The sequence below is a fragment of the Sarcophilus harrisii genome, chromosome 3 (genome assembly GCF_902635505.1).
Source record: "Sarcophilus harrisii chromosome 3, mSarHar1.11, whole genome shotgun sequence".
In the NCBI taxonomy this organism is placed as follows: domain Eukaryota; kingdom Metazoa; phylum Chordata; class Mammalia; order Dasyuromorphia; family Dasyuridae; genus Sarcophilus; species Sarcophilus harrisii.
Genome location: NC_045428.1, coordinates 17,351,280 through 17,375,163, shown reverse-complemented (window position 1 = coordinate 17,375,163; position 23,884 = coordinate 17,351,280). Strand labels below are relative to the sequence as shown.

Genomic DNA, 23,884 nt, shown 5'->3' with positions numbered 1-23,884 from the left:
CACATATACACATTCACACATAGGTACTCACACAGTACACACATGCACTTACACAGTATAAGTCCACATATACTGCACACACACATACACATACATATATATATATATATATATATACACATGTACAAGTGCAATCACATAGATATTCACACACACACACACACACACACACACACACACACACTGTATGCTACACACGTTACTTAGCCACTTTGCACTCTAGACAACTCTCCAAGAATGCAAGTTAGAGATGAAGTTGCTTCAGTAAAAGGCAGTTTTCTTACTTAGGAATTCTTTATACCAAATCACAATAGCTAAGATTTAAATAGTGCTTTAAGATTTGCAAAGCACTTTATGTATGATAAACTCATTTGATCTTCAAAACACCTCTGGGAGATAGATGCTATTATCCCCATTTTACGGATGAAGAAACTGAGGTAAATAGAGGTGAAGTGTTTTGTACAGATTATACACCTAATAACTGTCTGAAGCAAGATTTGAACCCAGAGTTTCCTGAGACAAGGTCTAATGTTTTCGTCACTGTGCACTGTAGCTGTTTTTATCCATCTAGCTCCCCATCCTAATAGAACTTATGTTCCCTAAGAGCAGGGATTATTTGTTTTGAAGGATTTCAAATCTGGTTTCAGACACTTAACACTTAGTAGCTCTGTGACCCTGTGCAAATCACTTAACCTAAACTGCCTCACAAAACAACAAAAAGATAAATAAATTAAAAATGAATTGAATTGTTTTAAAGAGAAAGACCCTAGAATTCAGTTTGCTTTAAGTATATTGGTCCTTGAATTGACCATGGGAGAAGATAAACAATTTGGTTAGCTTCTGCGCTGGCAATTCTTTTCCAAGCTGATAAATACACTAGCTCAGGTCAGTGTGCCATTTCCTCAGATGAAGATGTGACTTTGTTCTCTCTTTCCCATTAAGAAGCTTGCTGGCAGAGGTGCCAGTGTCATTAAGACTCATTGCTACTTAAAAAAATATTCCAAGATGAATGTTTCTGGTACAATGCCCAGGGTGGCACAGGAAGGTTTGGACTTGGTTACCTTTGTCTAGAGAGAAAATTAATGCAGAATAAAAGAGCTAATGGACTCTTGATTGTTTTAGACTGACTCCTTAAAGACAGCAGGAGGGTTGGATTCATAGGCAGTATGTAACCCATTTGTAATGTATGAGTTTCTATTCCAGATTTTTCCAGTTTCAATTATATTCTAGCAAAAGCCATAGACTGTCTCTTTGGAGGTTAAATATATTCCATGGGTTGAATTCTTTCCCTCTTCAGAAAAACTAAATTGCCTGTGGCACTGTGCATGCACTGGTACATAAAATAAAAATATAAACAAGAAAAAAAGATTTTCAACCTCCAAAAAGAGAAGAATGTAACTATTAAATCGACATCCTACTGATGAAACAAAGCAATTGTTTACCATAAGTATTTACATTTAAAATAATTCACATGTATTAAAGGCATAGTCATGACATGCAAATTTATGAAGCAAGTTCTTACCTTCAGGAAACTTCCAAGCTAGCTAGGGAGAACTAAGGCAAGAGAGATAGCCAGGTTTAGTGGAAGGAAAGAGGACACAGGAGGACCTTGAACCAGTCCTCACCCCATCACCTTACTGAATAGAGCAGGGCACATCATTGTGCTCCTTTGCCTCAGGTTCCTCATCTGTAAAATAGCGGGTTAGAAAGAATGACCTTAAATGTCTATTCCAGATCTCAAACCCCATGTCACACCCTTGTTACAGTTTCTTATTTCCTCCTGCATGGCCTTTGCAATAGCTGCTGGTGGTCCTGCCTGCCTCAAGACTCTCCTCACTCCTGTCCATCTCCACTCGTCTATCAAATTATCTAACAAGGCAGATCTGACCATATCACTAACAAACCCAGTTAATAAACTCCAATGGCTCCTTATAAACTCTAGGATTGATTTTATTTTTAATCTGATATTAAAAGCTTTTCATAATCTGCCTCTTCCCTTTCTGTTCTGATCCTTTATCCTCTCCCAGGGGTTCTTCAACTCAATGACACTGAACTTCAACCCATCAACACTGAATTCCTTGTTGTCCCTCACACCAGGGACATTTGTACTAGCTGGCCCCATCCTTATAATGTTCTCCCTCTTTGACTTCTTTCAAGTCCCATCTTTTGCAGGAAGTCTTTCCTGATCCCTGTATTTCTACTGCCTTTTCTCTGTTGATTATTTCCAACTTATCTAGCTTGTTTGCACATAGCTATTACATCTTGTATTCCCTCATTAGACTGTGCACTACTCCAGGACAAGAGAATAGCCTTTTTTTGTATCCCCAGTACTTTCTGTATTGCCTGGCACATAGTAGGTGTTCAATAAATATTTGCTGATTGAATGATTTAGAACTAAAGCTAGATTCCCATATTTTGCAAATATCCCTAAGTCCCCTAAAGTGCTAATGTCATATTAATTCACTTACCAGTTTGCATATATTTCTGTTGGGTTGAGACCACTGAACACATTTTACATAATTATCACTTCAAATAGTGTAAATTCAAATACATGTATTTAACAAATTAAGGTAAGATGAGTATATAGGGGCAAAGTCAGGGCAATAATAAAGGGGATGAGAATTTTGGAACAAGAAAGTATTATCAAAAGATTTTGAAAAGAAAATAGGCACAATGTACAGAACAAAAGGAACTTTAGAGAAGACATTTTACTTCTTGGGGGCTTAATTTCCTCATTTGTAAAAATGAGGATATTGGATCTGATGATTTCTAAAGTCTTTTCAATTCACAACCTTTGGTCATTCCAAAAAAAGTAGGAAATAAAACAGTAACATTTGCTTGGGTGAAGTATGAATCTGACCTTTATTCTACCACAAGGGAGTTTTAAATAATCAGGGCACATTTTTCCTTTGGACCAACCTTTGATTTCACTAGCTTATGGAATCCTAAATGAAGAAACTCCCTCCATTTGCTTTAGAACTTTAGAGGCACAGAAAATTGTCTGGGAGCATGAAGGTCAAGAAAATTGCTCAGTGACACAGCGAAGATATATCAGAAGCAGAATTTGAACCCAGCCCTTCCCAAATGCAAGACCACATCTCTATCATTATACCTTGCATTCACACTCAAACAGAACACTGATATCATTCCTTGACAGAATGATGAATTCCCTTATCATATGTACAATCAGTACTGAACCTCTACCAGCTGAGGAAGTGAACATGGCAATACCTCAGAAATTTTAGAATCAGTGATTTCATCTGTCTTCACCAATATAAAGGCCAATCTCTCCATGACTTAGTAAATGACCTTCAATGCTAGCTGTGGTCAAAAACTTCATCTTTAGTCACTCTAATGATGAATCACTGTAGATTTAGCCACACTGGTTCTCAGATGAAAGACACACAGCCCTTAAGACTTGGTAGGACATTCTAGACTTGAGATTCATTCTTACATAGCTTTCAAGAACCCAGGATATTTATGCCTGGTATCAGGTATCATAGTAGATATGTTGTAAAAATCAGAGGATCAAGAATTTAAAGTTAGAAAATACTTTAAAGGTCTAATAAACGCCCCTCATTTCATAAATGTGTGAACTGAAGTCCATAGTCTTCTCCAGACTCAACACCCCCAGTTCTTTTCATTGATTCTCATAAAGCATGAGCTTTAGAGCATAATCCAACCACCCACATTTTAAAGGCACATGTGACTCCAAGCCAATTATCTTTCATAGCTTATTGCTTCCTCTAGAAGAACATACATATGATTTCAAGTGTAATTTGTGGGTGGATTCACTTTAGGGGTTCAAGTGGGGAAAGACTAATAATGGGGGTGATGGGAGCCAGGTGCCTCAGTGGATAGAATGCCATCCCTGGAAGTGCAAAACATAACCTCAGGCACTTAACATCTTTGGGACACTGGGCTTCCCATCTTCTTCATCTGTAAAAATAGGGATAGGAACAACGCCTGTATATAAGGGTGATTATGAGGAGAATAATTGTAAAGTGCTTGCCTTAGGGTATGCTACAAATGTTAGCTATTACTATGTGAAGTGGGGAGGAAAGAAAAGGAAGTTTTTAGGGAACTGGTCTCAAATTTTTTTAGTGAAGCAAGGTTCTCAGCTAAAACAGTGGGAGGAAGAGGTGCTATGAAGGCCATGAGAAGTGTTGAGAAAGTTTAGAACTGCAGTGGTAGTGAGTGGGATAATGATTCAGTAGTGTTCAAAAAAAAAAGTTGCCTTGCTGCAGTGAGGGCCCAATAGATTTTATGAAACATAAATCTGTAGAAAACTCAATTAACACAATTCAATGATTTCTTCCAGCTCTATTCAGTAGCACATGAATAGGAAAAAAAAAAAAGGAATGATGGGAGCAGCGTAAGGCTGGGTTTGGCAATACCTTAGCTAAGATATGACAAGAGGGTAAGGAATTCCAGTGAAAAGTTACCTAATTCACTAAAGGGTAGGGACAGGGGAGAAAGGAGAGTATATCCAATGCAGGAATAATAGCCTGGGAAAGAACACAGGTATAGAGGGATTAAAGGACAGATTGAGGGTAAACTCAGCTTCTGTTGCATTTCTCTTCGAGACTTTGCCCTGTCGAGGATGTGTTTGGGACCCTGGATGCAGCATCTCTGAGAAAGTAAAGCTTCAAATCAAATTGCAAGGAGCAGTTTAGTGGAACGAAGAGATTAAAACCCAATCTGTGATAAATCAGTGTGATCTTACACAAATGAGAATTTCTTTAAGCCTCAATTGTCTCATTTGTTAAATGGAAATAAAGTGCCTGCTCTACCTATCTTACAGAGTTTTTGTTTATGAAAATCAGGTGAGATTAAGCAGATGAGAGGATTTTGGAAAGAACAACCATAGACAGTGATGGTTGTTATTATTATATATCCTGTTTTATATATATAATGTATATATTATACAATTATATATAATATGTATATGTATATATATAAATATATTACACAATATCATAATGTAATATATATTACATATAATATATATACATATATGTAATGATATATGATATAAAAGATCAATATAATGATATTGTGTTAATGTATATAATAATACCCTGTAAGGTAACTAGCAAAGCACCCTTGTCTTCTTAATCTTACCTGATTACAGGGCAGTTGGTGGTGCAGTGGATAGAGCACCAGCCCTGAAGTCGGGAGAACATGAATTCAAATCTGGCCTCAGACACTTAACACTTCCTAGCTGTGTGACCCTGGGCAAGTCACTTAACCCCAATTGCTTTAGCCAAAAAAAAAAAAAAAAAACCTTGTCTGATTATATCTATGATTATATCATGTTTTATGGTATAATATGTAATATACAACATATTACATATATGTGTGCACATATATATATATATATATATATATATATATATATAATTATCCCTTATACAGCTATACTTTCCAAAGCTTTGGAATATAATATCACGCTAAATATAATATATATCATAGATCACATAAAATATAATAATGCTATTATTATTATACTACTATGTCTATGTTACCTAAGAACCAAAGACTGGAATACAATGAAAAATTGTCATGATATTTTCTCAGGGACGGTGGGATTGAAAAAAGAAACTCATTTAAACCTTGATCTCAGGTTCCCAGCTCAGGTGAGATGTTTTCCCATGTTTCACATTCGCTTTGGCAATCCCAAGGAAGTCTTTGACTCGATGCTTCTCTCACACACCAAGGGCTCTGATTTAATGCTTCTCCTCAAAGTGCACGACCTTTGAAAACAACAGCAATTTAAGCCTCCAGATTTCCAATTCCATGAGACTTGATATAAGAAAATATCCTTCATCACTCCCATTTCTGCTGTGAATGTTAGTGGGGGAAGGGAGGAAGGGAGGAGAATATCTCTGGATTTTTGCTTAGAATGTGTTGGCTTTGCTCAGTGTCTTTCAAATGCTTTGCCGAGATTTAAGTTCGGTTGCAAATCGTTTAACTGCTGGCCTTATATTAAATGTTCTTTATGTCCTAGGTCTTCTGGAAATGTGTGTAAAAATACTAAAACCAATCTTCCAAACAAAGCCCGTTAATGATTCCCACCTCCCTCTTCTCAGGAAACAGGTAGTGGGCTCCAAATCTGAACCCTGCCTCCATTATTGGATGCTACTGCTGAGATGTTGGGTTTTGAGGAACTATTCTTTTTGTTGGTGGTGGTTTTTTCCCCTACGAATGAGATTTCTATTTGAAACAAAGATGTTGCGAAGTAACAATGATGTCCAGAAAAAATCATCAATGAATTATTTTTAATGTGTAAAAACACACAAATACATACATCAGCTTATGATGGATGATGACATTCATTGAATTTGGAATCTCACCTTAAAAATTTTTATTTCTCTATTCCATCCAAATATAATTAATAAATGTCAGCTACTATAATTTTCTTATTTTATATAGGAGGAAATTGCAGACCAGAGGGTTTCAGTGACTTGTTTAAAGTCACACAGCTAACAAACAAATGGGAGAAATGGGATTTAAACTGAGGTTGTTCTGTGCCTCCAGGTTCAGCACTTTTTTTTACTGAATGCCTCATCTGTGAAAGATGTAAAAAAAAAGTCAAATTTAAGCCCAATAGTTCTAATTTCTCATAAGTAGAGTTATCCAAAAGTAGCCTAGCCTACCTCAGGAGGGAGTCCAGTTCCATGGCCCTGCCCCTACTGTAGAAGTTTTCAAATTAAGAATTGTTGGTATATATGACATTGAAGAGACTCTCGGTCAGGTCTAGCTTTGACCAGATATCTTCTGAAATCCCTTCCAATTCTAAGATTCTGTGGTTTTATAATTTTTTACTAAATCCCATCTCTAAAATGGGGTTAATTGCATTATCTACCTCTCAATATATTGAAAGGGGAGAGCCTCAAAAGGCTATGAAAATGTGGATAGATATTATTACTAACTCAGTCAACAAGAATGGCCCTTAAAGCCATCATTGTAGTGTTAGTAATCACTCCTGTGTAGCCATCAAATATGCTCAACACTCTTGCAACAGGTGCCTTTTTTAGATTACTAACTAGCTTTAAAAAGACACAGGTGGCAAGAGACAAAATCTGATTTTCTACAAAGCTTTCCTCAGTTCTAAACCTCAGATTCTGTTGTACACATCAGCTCTCAAACTCAAGGTGACTTCCTCTGTTTTGAGGGGGCAGGAAGGGAATAGTTTCAGGGTAATCTGATGAACCTTTGAGTTATGAGGCCATGAAAATTCAAGAGGTTCATTTTAAAACAGTACTCTGACCTTTCTGCTCCTTCATAACTCAAAACCGCTTGCAGTTAAAAGTTCAAGCTTGTCATGCAGCTAAACTTGAAAAGGACAAGCTCGTAGCATGCTTGGGGGAAACTCAGGGAGCTGGAGGTCAGCATCCTCGGTGCTTCTCCATATGCAGATGGGACCGGCAAAACTACGATCCAATAGGCACTTTGATGGCCACTTTCTGGGCTCTAAGCTGGGAGACAGCATCCTGAAAGGATGCTGAAGGGACCTCCTCCTGGCCCTACCTCTTCATTTCAGTGATAGCAAGAGTTCTGCGGTTTACCCAAAGTCAACCAGGGAATAAACATCAAAGGGAGGGCTTCAGTGGAAAGGAAGACGAATTTGGGATCAGAGATTCTGAGTTCAAATCCTCATTTTGCCACTTACTACCTATCTAGTCATCAGTAAATAATTTCACTTCTGTGGAGCTCAGTAAAATAGGAAATTTGCCACCAAATGCTCTCTTTAGTCTCTCCAACCAAGTTTATGAACACATGATTTCTACTTGGCATGTCCGACTCATCCAGAATGCTGCCGCTGAGACAACTGTATGGAGTGGAAGGTAGAATTAGATGAACTCCTTGGCCCCTTCCATTCCAGAGCATTAATGAGTCCCCTTAGGTCATCTAGAATAAGAATGACCCCTTCTCAACAAAACACATTTGCCAATAGCTTCTGCTATTCATTATCCAGCTAACTCGAATATCAAGTCTCAATTCCTCCCTGCAAATGTTTGTTTTTTCTAATTCCAGTTTGGCTTCTCTGTGACACTCCATTTGGGTTGGTGTGTGCTCAGGGAATGCAGATGTATTTGAATAATATTTATTATTACTAATAAATTATTCATCGAATATGATTTATTAATGTTATCTATAGCAAATAATTTATAGAGATAAAGCTGGTACTGAGAAAAATCACCTAATGTGTCCCCAAGCCACATATAAAGGATTTTGGGGATTAGCCATTTTCGCGCTGTGTGATTCTGGGCAAGTCACTTCACTTGCTTACCTCAGTTCCCTCAAATGTAAAATGAGGATATTATTATCCTCATTATATATTATTATATATTACCTCATTATATTATAATAGTAGCTAGTGAAGATCAACTGAGATAGTACTTGTCAATGCTCAGCATGATTATCTGACCCACAGTAAACACATCATCAATGCTTATTTCTTGGCCTCACTACTAAAGATTTACTCCAGTGCCTCACTGTGGTATGGAGGTAGCCCAGGGAGTTCTCCACAGCTATTCCAACAGAGTAAGAACAGCAGGTTTTTCCAAACTGAAAGACACTAAGCATATAGATCCAATGGCATCAGTGATGCTCCAATGCTGACTTCACTGAATCAAAGAGAATTATCACCAGGGTGACTAAAAGCTGGTGATATTTAAACCACAACAAGTTTCAACAGCCATAGATCATAGAAAGGCTTTGGGCTGAAGGGGATGGGAGAGATTAACTCATTCATTTTCCTATTTTGTACATCTAGAAACTGGTCTTGGTTGGCATACAGGTAGATTTGATCATGAGTAATGGGAAAAGCACTGGATTTGGAACCAGATATCCAGAGTTCAAGTCTGAGATACCATTACTTCTTGCCTCCATGGTCTTGGGGAAATCATTTCATCACAAGGAGCCACAGTTTCTTCATCTGTAAAATTATGACTTCCATGTCCCCTGATGTCCTTTCCAGTTCTATGCCCTAGAATAACTCTAAAAATCCTCACCTACAAAAAAGTAGGTGACATGATCCCAGGGCCAGCTTTCAGACTGGGTGTGGGGTTTGATTTCACCTAAAAATCAGCTGGAATCATGGATAGATAGACCCTAGAGCTACAAGGAATCGTTAGTGATCCCAAGGTCCATCTTTCTCCCTGATTTCAGCCAGGTGAGGTATTGGCATTTCTGATCTCTTTAGGAGCCAGCAAAATTGTATTTTTGACTAAGAGTAGCCTGAAGAGATTTGTATTCAAGCCTCCTCCCTCCATTCTTCCTACTTTGTCCACCATGTAATTCATCCCAAACCGAGTTGAACAAGGCCTGTGCTAGAACAGATGCTATAATTCTCATCTGGCTGAAGACAGAGAGAAAGCTGGAAGTCTTTCCAGAAAGATTTTGCTTTGATCTGCCTCCACTTGGTCAGCTGAGAACAGAATCCAAAGTGTTTTGATTTTGTGTTTTGTTTGGATCTTCCTTTTCCAGACCTCACCCTCTGATCTCTCAGCCACACTTGAAACTGTTGAGTGCTTTCCTCATTCTCTCTATTTTCTTGAGATTTTCATGACATTTCTCTAACCTGTTTTCCTCCTACCTGCTTGACTATTGTTTCTTTATCCCTCTGGCTGGCTCATCATCCACTGTCACTCCCTTTAGTTGGATATTAGCCAAAGCTCTGTCCCGGACTCTTTTCCTTATTTTTCTCCCTACACTCTTGGTAACCTCATCAGCTTCATGGGGTTCAATTGTCCCTTCCCTGTAGATAATTCACACATTGGTTTATCATGTATCAATATATCCTATCCTGGTCTTTTGCCCAAGCATCAGTCTTGAGTCATATATTGGACATTTTAAGCTGGAGGTCTTATAAGTATCTCGAACTTAACATGTCCAAACCAGAACTTATCTCCTTTTGCCCCAACCCTCCCCTTTCCCAAATTCCCCTATTTCCATTGAAGGAACTACCATTTTTCCAGTCTTCCAAATGAATAATCTAAATATTGCTTAGATATTGCAATGGTTTCCCTCACTCAAGTCTCTCTCCACTCCAATATATCCTTCACACATCTGTTAATGTGATTTCCCATAAGGGAAGATCTGTCTTTGTTGTTCCCCAACTCAATAAGCTTTACTTTCACTATCCCCTCTAGAAAAAAATAAACACCTCCTTAGCTTGGCTTTTAAAGTCTCACACAACCTAGTTCCATCCTATCTTTATATTCTCATTATAAATTGCTCCCTTTCCCTGACTATACAGTTTAATTAAACTGGCCTTCTCTCTGTTTTTTACACATGGGAATTGATCTTCCATACTTGGAATGTTCTTTCTTATTATTGTTGCTTAATGGAATATTTCTCCTCCTTCAACAAGCAGTTCAATCTTCTATTTAAAGCTTTTCCCTATCCCCCAAACTGCTAATGTCCTTCATCCCTATCTTGGGTTAGTTATGTATTTATCCTACATAGCATATCCCAAAAATCTTAGTTCTGTTCTAAATTTTAATAGCTCAAAACCCCATACACACACACACACACACACACACACACACACACACACACACATGTCTATCCATCACTACAGTGTAAGTCGCTTAAAAATCAGGATTGTTTCATATTGTCTTTGTTTCCTTCCCATCCAGCACCATGCTGAACACATGGTAGGAACTTAATAAACACGTACTGATGGATTGACCTGTGGTTTCATTGGTTGATAAATTCATTGTTATTTGGTCATTTCAGTTGTATCTGAATCTTCCTGACCCTGCTTGGGGTTTTCTTGGCAAAAATACTGGAGTGCTTTGCCATTTCCTTCTCCAGTTCATTTTAAAAAGAAAGAAACTGAGGCAAACAGGGTCAAATAGCTTACCCAAGGTCATATTTCTAATAAAGATCTGAGGTCAGATTTGAACTTCAGAAGATGACTCTTCTTGACTTGAAGCCTAGAACTCTATCCATTGTGCACCTAACTACCTAATGTAATGTAGACCTAGTTTCAAAACATTCTCCATTGGTACAGGTTTGTAAAACTGGTCTATAGACTACAGTGTTGCATGAACATTGAGAGTTTGTGTCTAGCCCATGATTACATGGCAAGTTCATAGTGCCAAAGGGTACATAAGTTAATTGTAAATTTTAACCTTTTCTAAATTCCATTCAATGGTCTCCCAGTATAAAAAATCATAACAATCACCAAAGGTTCCAAAAATACTCTCTATTAAAAGATTAAGACTTCAGAAAAGGATTGCCAGGTATCCTATTCAAGTTCATCCTTTATTTATTGCCTTTTCTTGTTTTTGTAGCTGTCAGGATGAGTAATTATGCCATATAGGATGCCATCAGGAAATCAGCTCCTATACATGATGCATGACATTCTCCTACCCAGCTCACCATTACACACCCTTAGTTAGAAATCTGGAATCCCCAGTTAAATGTAGATTGTCAATTGTGTGGCTTGGCCAAGATGAAATATACATTGGTGGGTCCCTGGTCTTCCCCACACTCAGGGCATCCGACCCAGGATCTATCTACACCAACTGCTACTAATAGAACATAAGTGCATTTTTACCTGAAAATTTCCTCTCCTCATATAGCTCATACACTAATGTAGTCACTTCAATGCAAACGATCAATACGCTTCCATATTCTATAGGCAGATTCTTCAAATTCGGGAAATTCTGTCAATACTTTCACTGCACTGATTCGTTAATTTGTTTTGCAGCAAACATAAATAGGTTTTAGTCACCATGTTGCAGAGCAAACCCATGTATAATTAATTCACTATCCATTTCTCAGGAAGGACAAGATAATAAATGAAAGCATGGACAGTATTATTATGCAAAAAAAGACAGTTGAGAGGTCATAACCAACTACCGATCCATAAGCATGCTTTCTTCAGCTTTATGAAAATCTTTATAAAATGTTCTATATTCATATCAAGGGAACTGAAGATGAAAATGACAGAAGGAAACTCATAGGCTATAATGAGTCATTTTCTACAGCAGACCACAGCTTTATAGTCACATTGAAAGGTGCAGAGAATCCAAGATCCCACTGTGTTTGTTACTGGGGGGAGAGAGGAAGAGGGGGAAAAGCATTCGATTTCACAGAGAAAATGCTACCTTAAAGGTTTTCCTCTAATGAGGAATGTGCTGTTCACATGCTATTAAAATACAAGGTTCTAGGATAAGTTCAATTATCCTCTTATTATTCATGTCTATAGAAAAATCAGGAGGTTTAGGCTGATCAGAAGTGCTTACCGCTGTGGATTTCATGCATGGGATACAAATGAAAAGGGCAGCCCTGATTTTTTTTTTGGAAGGGGCTACCAGTGCAGCAACCATTTACGGTCCTAAACCAGTGCGACATTTATGCTGTTTTTCTAACAATCCTTCCTTAGATAATCTTGTGTTCCCAAGCATTCATTATATGAATATCTTGCTTAGTTCAGATCCCTAATCAGCTTTATAAGTATTACAGCTCAGACTGCTAGAACTCAAGAGATCCAAAAGCCACTAGCAAAAATTACTGCCATCCCCCTCCTCCATACACACACCTGGCAAGACATGCCCTGTGGATGATGAGGTCCACAGTAAGGTCAAGTCCTCCCCAATGATCTCCTGTTATGAATGACATTGAGCTGGTTGCAACACAGCCCAATCATGGTTCTATTATTGCTTAAAGGACATCCAAACCAAATCTAACAGTCCACTTAAGAAAAAACTAAATGAATAAAAATGCTTATTGACTAGTTTATGGCCTGCTGCTTGTTCAATTACATAACTGAAGAGCAAGAAGTGACCTCAGATACCTTGTAGTTCAACTTGACCCTGAACAAGAATCCCCTCCACAAATTCCCCAAGCAGTGATCATCTAGCCCCTGCTTGAAAACCATCGCCTCCTAGAGCAGCCTCGCTCTATAAGAAATAAATCAATTTGTAAAAAGGGTTTATCTCTTTATAGCAAGCTTAAATCTATCTTTCTGTAATGTTCTAGACACAATGGTGTCATCCCACTCAATTCATTTCACAAACATTTACTGCAGGGCCCACTAGGTGTAAGATGCTGCCGAGGGAGACAAGATTAAGGCAAAAACAAAACAACACCTGCCCTTGGAGAGTTTACAGTGTCCTTAAGCCAGTTGCCTGAGTGCAAGTAAGTCAAGGCAAAGATTTTCAAGAGCGAGAGACCACTAGCGATGAGGTCATTAAAAGAGGCTTCACAGGAAGGGACCCAAAGATTATAAGAGCCAGAGAGGGAGAGGAAAGGAGAGAATGAAAGAAAAGAGTCAGATTTTTAAAAAAGAACCATTATTTTCAATGGACAACCCTGCTCTCTCCTTCCTGTTCCATTTAGGGTCCAACTCATTATCCATTTGCAGTGATCTTTCCACATTTTAAATAAGTGTATATGTGTGTATTAGGAGAGATAGATGTAGAAGGGGAGAAGAAAGAGAGAAAGAGGAGAAAAGGGAGTGATGGTAGAGGGTGGGAGTGGAGGGCAATGGAAAAGAGAAGGGAAAGATGATATAGAGTGGAGAGATAAAGAGATAAAGGGAGGGAATAGGAGAGGGAGAATAATGGGCCAAAACCACAGGTAATGAAGCCTACTTCCCTCCTTTCAGCAGAGACATACAGGAGTACTAGGACAAAATATTGCCCAGATTTCCAGATGCATTCACTTTATCAGCTGTTTTTGCTTAACTATTTTCCTTCCCTACAAATAATGCTTCAATTTCTGGGTGGGAGAGTGGGGAAAGAAAAATAATTCCAGAAATGACCTTAATGTGTGTGTGTGTGTGTGTATGTATAGTTATACATACGCTTATTTAAGGGAGAATATATACACACGCACGTATATGCTGACACCAAGCCCTACAGAAGGGCTTCTTAACATTTTTTGTGTCTCCCTTTTGAGACCCTGGACTCCTCCAGATAAGGAATTATCTTTTGTTTTTTCTATATCCTCAGTGACTGGCAGAAGGTGAGTACTTATTTTTAAGCAATTGTTTTTATCAAGTCTTGTCTGACTCTTGATGACCCATTTCTTGGCAGAGATATTATAGTGGTTTGCTATTAACTTCTCCAGCTCATTTTACAGATGAGGAAACTGAGGCAAACACAGTGAAGTGGCTTGCTCAAGGTCATACAAGTTAATAACTGAGACTGGAAGATGAATCTTTCTGGCTCCAACAAGCCTGGCACTCTGCCCACTGTGCCACGTAGCACTTGCAAAGTATTTAATTACATTTGTTCACTTGATTTTGCCAGTCTGACAAAACCTATGAATCACTTCTCAGAAAAATGTTTTTAAATGCACGAAATAAAATCTATTGGAATACAAAGGAAATTAACATATTAAAATATGGATATGTAGATTATTTTTTAAAAAAACAGGTTTTCAGAGTCCAGTCTGAGAGTCCCTGTCACAGGTTTCCCATCCAGGCACAAGTCAAAAGCTAAACAATAGCCAGTTTTAAAGAGGAAACCATTCTTACATTCCCAACCTCCCAAATTTGGTCTGTAAAAAAGCACTTAATAAATTCTAAGCTGCTCCATAAATGTGAGTTGTTGCTATTTTCTTCCATTGTTTGTGTATCTGAGGGTGGAACTACCTCTTATTCATCTTCCCCCTCACCTACCTCCATCACCTTTGGCCATCACCTTCCACGAATCTGTTACATCCTGAGTGCCCATGTGCTAATGAATGAGCTAGCTATATAAAAATCTAAACCATGGTCTCATGGGTAGCTTTTTCTTTTGTTTTGCTATTTTGGGGGGTTTAGGTTTTTTTGTTTTTTAAAGCTTTGCAACATAAAGTGAACATCCAAATTCAGAATGCCCATCACTCCAAATTCAATCAGAGAGAGGTAGCTTTTTTAGCCCATGTCATTGTGGCTATTTTTAGCTCAGCTACTCAGGGATGGGATAGTTTGAATCTTTTGAAGAGGCAGCAGGATTGTTTCTGGACCTCCCGAGAAGAGGCAGAATGGTGTTTCGCATCACTTTGTCCTATTTCAAGCCCTGTTTAAACACTTGCAACCTGAGAAATCATGAGCCACCAAGCAAGAATCAATCCATTTTTCCCCTGAATATTTTATGGAGATCAATTAATCAATCAAGAAACTGTATCATACTTAGCACTGTGCTGGACCCTCTGGAAAATGTAAGCAAAATATTAGAAATTTCCTGCTTTCAAAAGTTTATAACTTATTTGGGGAGGAAACCTTAATGCAAATGGGAAAAATAAGCAATAATAATAACTATAATTATAGAGTTTTGGGGTGAAAGACTTTTTTGGAGAGTTTTGGGACCTCTGCTGTTGTCCAATTTAACCCCATATGAATCCTTCTTCCAACCCACTCAACAAGTGTCTATTCACCTTCTGCTTGGAAGCCTGCCAACACTCAAGGCAACCCACTGGGCTTGGGGGCAGCTCTATGAGGTAGAAAGTTGTTTTTCCCCTCACTTTAAGCCTTAATTGCAGCTTCCTACATCCTGCTCTTGGTTCTGTTGTCTTGGGCCAACAGAACAAGCCCAATTTCTCTCCCACTGGCAGCTCTCCAAAGACTTGAAGTGTTTGTCTTGAGTTTTCATTCCCCAGTCCCTCCAAACAGCATTCTGGCTTGGATTCAAAGCAGCTAGAGACCATAATAAAAAGAGCAATGAACCTGCCATCAAGAAGAACCAAGTTCAAAGCTGGCCTCAGACACTTACTAGCTATGGGACCCTGGGCAACTTGTGTTAATGTCTGTCTGCCATCTGTTAAAGAAAATAAGAATAATAACGGCACCTACTTTGCAGGGTTGTGAGAACCAAATGTGAGCGTTGTAAAATTCTTTGAAACCTTCAAGCATTCTAAACAGGCTAACTACTATTATGCTAACCCTTTACCCACCTAATCACCCTTCCCTGGTTGCTCTCTAGCTTATTAATTAACAGTATTCCTGAATGGTGGTACTTAGAATTTAATAAGATATACCCAATATGAATTTAATAGGACAATAGTAAAAACAAAAAAGACATAGAGGAGCAATATGATATAGTCAGTTTGGGCATGGAGAAAATTTGCATTTTAGTCTCACTTCTAACATACTGCGTATATGACAGAATATTTGGAGTGTCGGCATTCTGAATTTGGATGTTGCAAAGCTTTAAAAGACACAAAACCAAAAACCAAAAAAATAGCAAAACAAAAAAAAAGCTACCCATGAGACCATGGGTTTAGATTTTTATACAGCTAGCTCATTCATTAGCACGTGGGCACTCAGGATGTAACAGATCCGTGGAAGGTGATGGCTAAAGGTGATGGAGGTAGGTGAGGGGGAAGATGAATAAGAGCTAGTTCCACCCTCAGATACACAAACAATGGAAGAAAATAGGAACAGCTCATATTTAACCTCTCGTGGTCCCTACATGATTCTGTCAAGTGCAGAGTAATTGCAGGTGTGTGTTTGTGGAGGGGATGTCCTCACCTGGGAGTTCTCTGTACCAATGAAGTTAAGACTGCCAGTGCAACAGATTGATACTAGATATATAGACAGAAATAAATGAGGTCTAAGTTGATGGTTCAAAGTCCAAGTGCCAAGATATGTTAGCATTAACAGAGGTAGAATGGGGGAGTAAAGTGGGCACTGGCCATGGAACTGGGGTGCTGAGGTTGGAGTCTGGCTTTGTCTCTTCCACCCAAGAGAAATTGGACAAATCGGGTCATCTGTCTGGGTCAGTTTCCTTGCCAATGAAATAAGGGACTTGGACCACATGATTCTCAAGTTGCCGTCCTGTACTGTCAAGTCCGAACTAAACTCTGGACCTATTGAAATTGATCTCAGCTGCTTCTTCCATCACCTTGTCCCCCGTCAGTGCCCCATCCATACAAGTGCCGAATAAATATTTGATGACTGATTGGTTAGTTGATTGGATTTGCTCTCATCTAATATAGACCTCTTCCAGAGTCCCAAACTCTGGGACTTCGGTACCCCCAGGTGTTGACCATCCAAGAATCTAGGATAAGACATAACCTTCCCTGATTTTTATTTCATGTGTAACATAGGAAATAATAATAGTAATAGCTAATATTCACAAAATACTTCAAAGTTTTCAATATAGTTTATGTATGTTAATTCTCACAACAAACTTATGAGATGGTTGCTATTATTATCCCCATTTTACAGATGAGTAACTAGAGACAAACAGAAGTTACGTGATTGGTTCAGATCACACAGCAAAACATTGTCTGAGGCAGGATTAAAACTTGGGCCTTCCTTAATTCAAGCTCAGATAGAGATCTGGATAGGGCTCCAGGTCTTACCAAGGATAAGGGATAGAGATCCCTCAGGTTACTTAACTGCCTAATTTGCCTTCTCTAGACCTCAGTTTCCCTACCTGTAAAATGAAATAATAGATAAGAAGATCTCTAAGTTCACTAGTGAATCTGGGGTTTAGGATCCAATGTCTAAGGCTCCTACTCCCATCTCTCCCTCTGGCATATATAAGTCTGGATTTATGTCGGACTAGCTCCAAACAAGCTATTCCATAATTCATGATAGTTTAGTCTTGAGACCAGCTGGTCAACGGTCAGTTGTCTGCCCCGGGGCCCAGCTTTGCTCAGGATAATTTAACTACTGGGTTATTCAGCATTGGGGAGCTGGCCTGCACAGCTAAAACACAGCAAGGGCCCTCAGGGAGAGGGATTTTGAGAAGAAACTAGGGGAGGGGGGAAGGTGGGGACAAGAATGGGCAAGGTTTGGGCTGGGATCAATGGAACATCAAGGAACAAGTGAAAGAGTAAAGCAGATGTGAGAGACGGGGCTGAAGGGTCAGATCTGGGGAGAAAGGAACATTTTGTTGGCTATATATATATATGTGTGTGTGTACATATATATGTATACATGCATATATGTGTGTGTGTGCATATGTATATATATATATATATATGTCTATGTGTATATATATACAAACATACACATACATGTATAGGTTCATAAACAAAGGAATACAGAGTGAGAATTTTTGTTCATTTTCCCATGGAACTTGCTGAAGTGGATAATTATTAGGCTAATCAAGTTTAATTGAAACATTTTAAAATTACATTGGAGCATCCCTTAACCACCTTTCTCATTATTCTACAATTTGGCCCCACTTCTCTAGTTAAAATAATCCAGCTTAAAGTCTTCCCCCCCGCACGTGCTGCTCCATCCACCTCTCCATCACCCATCAGACTCTCACCTGCCTTTGCAAGGGACCTGGGATATAAACAAATAATCTTGGCTGTGCTGAGGGGTAGACCCGGCTTAACTGGTGCAATTTATAGTTATCTATTTATTGCCTTATGATCTTGGCCGATTGACTTCTATTTTCTGGTTCTCCGTGTGCTCATCTATAAAACAGGAGGATTGAATTAAATGTTCTCTAAGATTCCTTTCAGTTCTGAAGCCTAAAAAAAGGAACCAAATCTTCAATACTGCCTCCAAATTGAGCATTTGCAGAAAGCCTTCTGTAACTAATGCATCTAACCCCGATGACTTCTCTACTTGGCACTCATCTCAAGCACACATCAATCCAGCCACAAACACTTATTAAGCTCCTACTGTTCACCGCATTGTGCTAAGTCCTAGAGGAAAACATTTATTAAGTATTTACTACATGGCAGGCACTTTTTTAAAAGCACTTTGTAAATCTCATTTTATTCTCACAATTCCAAGGGGCAGGTGCTTTAGATCCCCATTTTATAGCTGAGGAAACTGAGGTAGACAGGGATTATGTGACTTGTCCAGGGTCACACAGCTTGTAAGTGTCTCAGGCTGGATTTGATCTCAGGTATTCCTGATTCCAAGCCCTATGATCTATCTACTGTGCCATCTAGCTACTTCTGGAGATATCAGAGAGAGACAGAGAGAGATAGAGACAGAGAGGGAGACAAACAGACAGAGAGACAGAGAGAGATAGAGACAGAGAAGGAGACAGACAGACAGAGAGACAGAGATATAGACACACAGAGACAGAAAGACAAAAAGAGAGACAGAGAGACACAGAGTTAAAGAGAAAGACAGAAACAGAAAGACAGAGAGAGGCAGAGGGTCAGGGACACAGAGACATAAAGATAAAGAGAGACAGAGGTAGTCCCTACCCTCAAGGAACTTATATTCCAAAAGACTAAGCAAGGATGCACCATTTTGTACCTAACAGAAACCCCAACTACAATGTCAGGAAGAGCTACCCATTTGGGGACTCCAAAGTACTTTCAATAATGCTTCTGGCCCCACTCACTCAATCTCTCTCCCCTTTGACCAATAAGAATGTACCACATGAACTCACAGCATGGTGAGAAGGAGAACAACTTATTTAAAACAGAAGCATCACAATCTCAGGAAAGCCTCCAAAGACAAATAGCACAAAACACGTCAGACATTATCAGTGTCCCAAGGCCACTTGGTTGCATTCTCCAAAAGCCCGGCCCTCAGCTGACCAGAGCCAGGAGTCTGCAGTAACTTGTCCACCACGCCTGGTCTAAATTGACGAGCACAAGACTGGCCAACGATGATGCCCCAAAGGGCTGCATCTGGGTGCTGGCAATAACTGGGTCTCACCATTCATTGAGTGAGGTCTCTGTCCTACCTGCATCATCCTGCAGGTACCACATGGCCCCTAGAAGAAGGAGGTTCAAAAGCCGTGTGCTTACATCAGGCTGGGATCAGCAAAAATGAAAAAACCCTGCCTCTTCTGCCATGGCAGCTCTGAATCCCCCCTCCGGGCTACCACTGACAGGAACCAAAAGTACCAATCACCGAAATACTTCCCAAAGGACCCAACAAGGCTGACAAACACCTGGCCCCAGCAGTCATTCCTTTTTCTCCCCACTTATATACTCATCTTCTGGCTCTATATCCTAATATTAGACTATCTTCTACCTTCATCCCGCATGGTTTAAACCATTCAAGTCCTTCATATGTGGGTCCTAAGGTTGTACCAGAGGCTTCCACTGATATGTCAACTACTAGAAAAGAGCTCACAGTCACCTGGGAGTTCTATCAACTGACCCACTATGTGCCTTACACTTAGGTCATTCCATGCGTGTAGATTATGTTCCCGAGAAACTAAGTTTTTCAAAGGCAAAGGACCATGTTCCCTATTTCCTAAAACCCGACTCAAAAATGAGAAGAATCAGCCTAAATCCCACCTCTGCTTCTCGCTGCCTGTGGGATCCTCAGGAAGTCATTTGACCTCCACGGCCCTCAGTTTCTTCACCTGTAAAATGAAGTGCCTGGAATAGGGAGCCCCTCCCATCCCCTCCAGTTCTGCAGCTCTCCTACCTTGAGCCTGCCTAAACCCTTTTGTGCAACGTTCTGCCCCAGTGGGTGCTCAGTAAATGCTTATTGGATAAATGGTCTCCTAACATTGATATATGTTCAGTCTGCATGGTATATTTCTCTACTTTCAGCCGATGAGATTTAAAAAATGAAATATTTGGAAAGACATCCTCAGGCACAAGAAAAAGTATCATATCTGATCTGTCTAAGCATCAGTCATGTCATGGGGAAACTCTCACATGGGGTGAGAGAGGCTGATTGCAATAATTTCAAACATTATGTATAATAAAAGCTATGTTTTATATGGGTCTGCATGTATGATGAATACATATATGTGTATATACATATATGAGCATGTATATGTGTGTACACACACACACACACACGTGTGTATTTTAAGTTGACAGAAAAATCTCCATTAGAGACATATGGCAAAAAGATCATCCTTTTCCCTCTAGAGAATTCTCACAAAATGCCCTATTAAAATGGCACTAGACTATTTTTCCTGTGACAAAAGAGGTAGGAGCTTAAGAAAAATAGGACTTTTTTGGTCCGTGTTGTTAGCATCAAATAAAACAATCAACTTTTAAAGTCACACACTCACTCACAGATCTGACAATCTGGGCTAATGCCGCTTAAAAGTCCTGCCCCATTTGATACCTTCACTGTGCATTAATATTGTCAAATGTGTCATTAAGCCTTCAAATGCTCCTCTTTCACAACACCATAAACTCTCCTTCGAGCAAATTTGCTCTCTGTCTCGCCACCACAGCACGTATTTTATAATATTGGAAAAGAGTGAGATCTAAAATTAAGATGTTACACACAGAGAAATTCAAGGATGTCATGTTAATATCTTGCACCAGATTATAATGGCTACTAATGGAGCATACCACTCCAAAGAACCCTCTCTGCGTTTGAAGCACCTTTACCTTTGGATAGTTCTAAATTTGAAAACAGGTTTTTAAGTTTAAAGTTAGCTGGGTAATAAAACAAAGTTGATGACATTTTTAAGCATTCAAAATCACTTCCTTTTTAACCACACAGCCAGAGAAAGGAGAAATAGCCAAACTTTTAACTTCAAAAATAAGCTTGAACCCCAAAGCATGAATTTTTACTGGTGCTGATCCATTTTTATATGTTTGCTAATTTTCTTTGTCAAAAAGGAATTGGAAACTAATGGATTGTTTTATTAGCAGTAACACAAAGTCACAAAGTCATTATCATTAATTTATAACTGATAAAACACCTTGACTACATTCATATCTTAACTAGAGAATGTCCCCAAAAATATTAGTGCAGTGTTAAGCTTTTTAATTTTTTTTTATTTATATTAAGAAACTACTACTGTTGATGAAGTATCTAATATTAATATCATCTGCATGATTTTAAAAAGTTAATACTTGAAGCTCTCAATCAGCATTTATTAAATCCATATTCTGTCCCTGGGGTTGTGTTCAGCACTGTCCTATGAGAATCAGTCTTTTACATACACACACACACACACACACACACACACTACGGACACACAGAACATTTGGTGAATTCCCTCTAAAATCTACCATTTTAAATGTCTCAGAAGCCCACTGCCAATGAGTTCAGCGTACTTCTCCTTTTAGTGTTCTTTGGATGGTTATGATACTTCATCATCTTCATGATAATTAGTGACCATCAATCTCCCAGGAAACTAGTGGGACATGATATTAAAGAGATATCATTTGCTATTAATAAGAAATGAATAGAATGTAAAAGTAGACAGGGTAATTCTATTATACTAAGATGAGAAATCATAAAAATCAAAAGAAACCTGCTGTGGATTATTTTTTTTTTTGCCCAATAGCACACAGCTCACTGTGTTCCCAAGCACTCAGCCATTCCGGATTTGAACATGTTTTAATCTGTAAGAGAAGTCTTTTAAATAGAGTGGAGTGTGTCTGTGGAGCATCTCTCTGGCTGAAGGAATCATAACCTCATTGAAGTCTGAAATAGACTTTGGACCACTAAATCATTACTCTCCACCGCTAACGACGCCAAGTCCCGAGGATGTAAATCTCCCTAAATGAGAAAAGGGATGCTGGATTTGATTATTAATTGCTAAGCATTCTCTTAATTTTAGCCCTCGGTGGCGCCCGGGGGGAGATGTGATTTAGTAAGCCCACATTTTCACAGGACCTCCCGAGTTCAATAAACACATGCACTCCATATATGTACAGAGTTTGACGTGATTGCTACATGTCAGAAAATGTAGAGAGACCCAGCTACAGGCAATCTACCCTGATGTACTTATTATTCAAGGACTAGTATTTAGAATACCTACACTGCCTGCTGAACACTGCAGCTCAAAATCCCTATGGGCTTACTCTGAACCATAACCACATTTTTTTTCCCTTCAGTGATTACTGAGTTAAAAAAGAAGCGGGTAAGGCTGGAGAGAAATCCTCTAGCAGCAAAAAGCATAACTCTTCTGCCACATTTTGAAACAAAACCCTATTTTTCCCACCCAGGAAGAAGAGAAGAGGGGCTGTTGTTGTTGTTATTTTAATAGGTGTCTCAAACATTAGGGATGTGTAAAACTGGGGTGGGTGGGGGGGAATGATGCCTTTGCTCCTCACTGTTAATTTATAAAATGCTTGCCAATCTGGATGGTGAATACTGTATCTATACATAAAAGTATTATCTCATGAACATTGCCTTCAGTATAATCTGCCTATGCACACACAGGTTTAGATAGAGACAGACAGATAGACAGACAGACAAATAAGAAGACAGACAGATAGATAGATAGATAAGATAGACAGACAGATAGATAGATAAGACAGACAGACATAGATAAATAGATAAGATAGGATAGATACATAGACAAGATAGATAGATAAATATAGACAGACAGACAGATAGATGGACCACCTATATGTACACAGGTATTTACAAAGATAGAAATACACACAGACACAAAACCCTGGACTGGCTATTACCACCACCCTATGCTCTAGCCTCTCTAAATCTTTTAAAATTCACTTTATTCCAAATATAGACAGTAAAAACAAAAACAAGCCAGCAGACAGCTCTCTATGGGAACAACAAAGTAGCTTATTTAGAAAATTCAATACATTACCAGACGCATCTTGAAGTTTCTGGGCAGGTAAAAGGAGCCTGTGAATCTGCTGTCGGTACTGGTATTCCGTAATCTCCCAGAGACCGATGTGAGTGTCGGGGAATATCTGGCGAGTGTGAGGCTGAAAATCCTTTTGAGTTGAGCTTACTCTAGGCATCAGAAAGCCTCAAAGAGGGAGGGAGAAAAAACCCAGCAACCCACAGACAGCTAGATGAGAAACTTCTGGCACCTCTCCAGCTCAGGAATGAATTCTCTGTAATTTGGAGATGGATAGTGATGGAAATGAAAGGAAACCTCGATTTCCAGAAGAATTGGATCATGCCTTAGTGGCCACGCAGAAACGTGCAGGTAGCGGTCTCTCGGCTCATTTTAAAAACAGTCATCAAGAACAATACTGAACGGGGAGAAAAATTAACTGGCATCCTTTTTCAAAAGGGAAGGTTACTCTAGTTAGC

General features: G+C 39.0%; 1 protein-coding gene across 1 annotated transcript in view; it reads right to left on the bottom strand.

Annotated features, from left to right (window-relative positions):
- Window positions 1-19,928, bottom strand: part of IQCJ (IQ motif containing J) — a 173,366-nt gene extending 153,438 nt beyond the window's left edge. Inside the window, exons 1-3 of the mRNA XM_031961111.1 lie at window positions 19,916-19,928; window positions 19,623-19,652; window positions 5,616-5,707 (exon numbers count right to left, since the gene is read on the bottom strand). Coding sequence (XP_031816971.1) covers window positions 5,616-5,707; window positions 19,623-19,652; window positions 19,916-19,928 — 135 coding nt within the window. The remainder of the gene's footprint in view (window positions 1-5,615; window positions 5,708-19,622; window positions 19,653-19,915) is intronic.
- Between the last annotated feature and the right edge of the window lie 3,956 nt (window positions 19,929-23,884).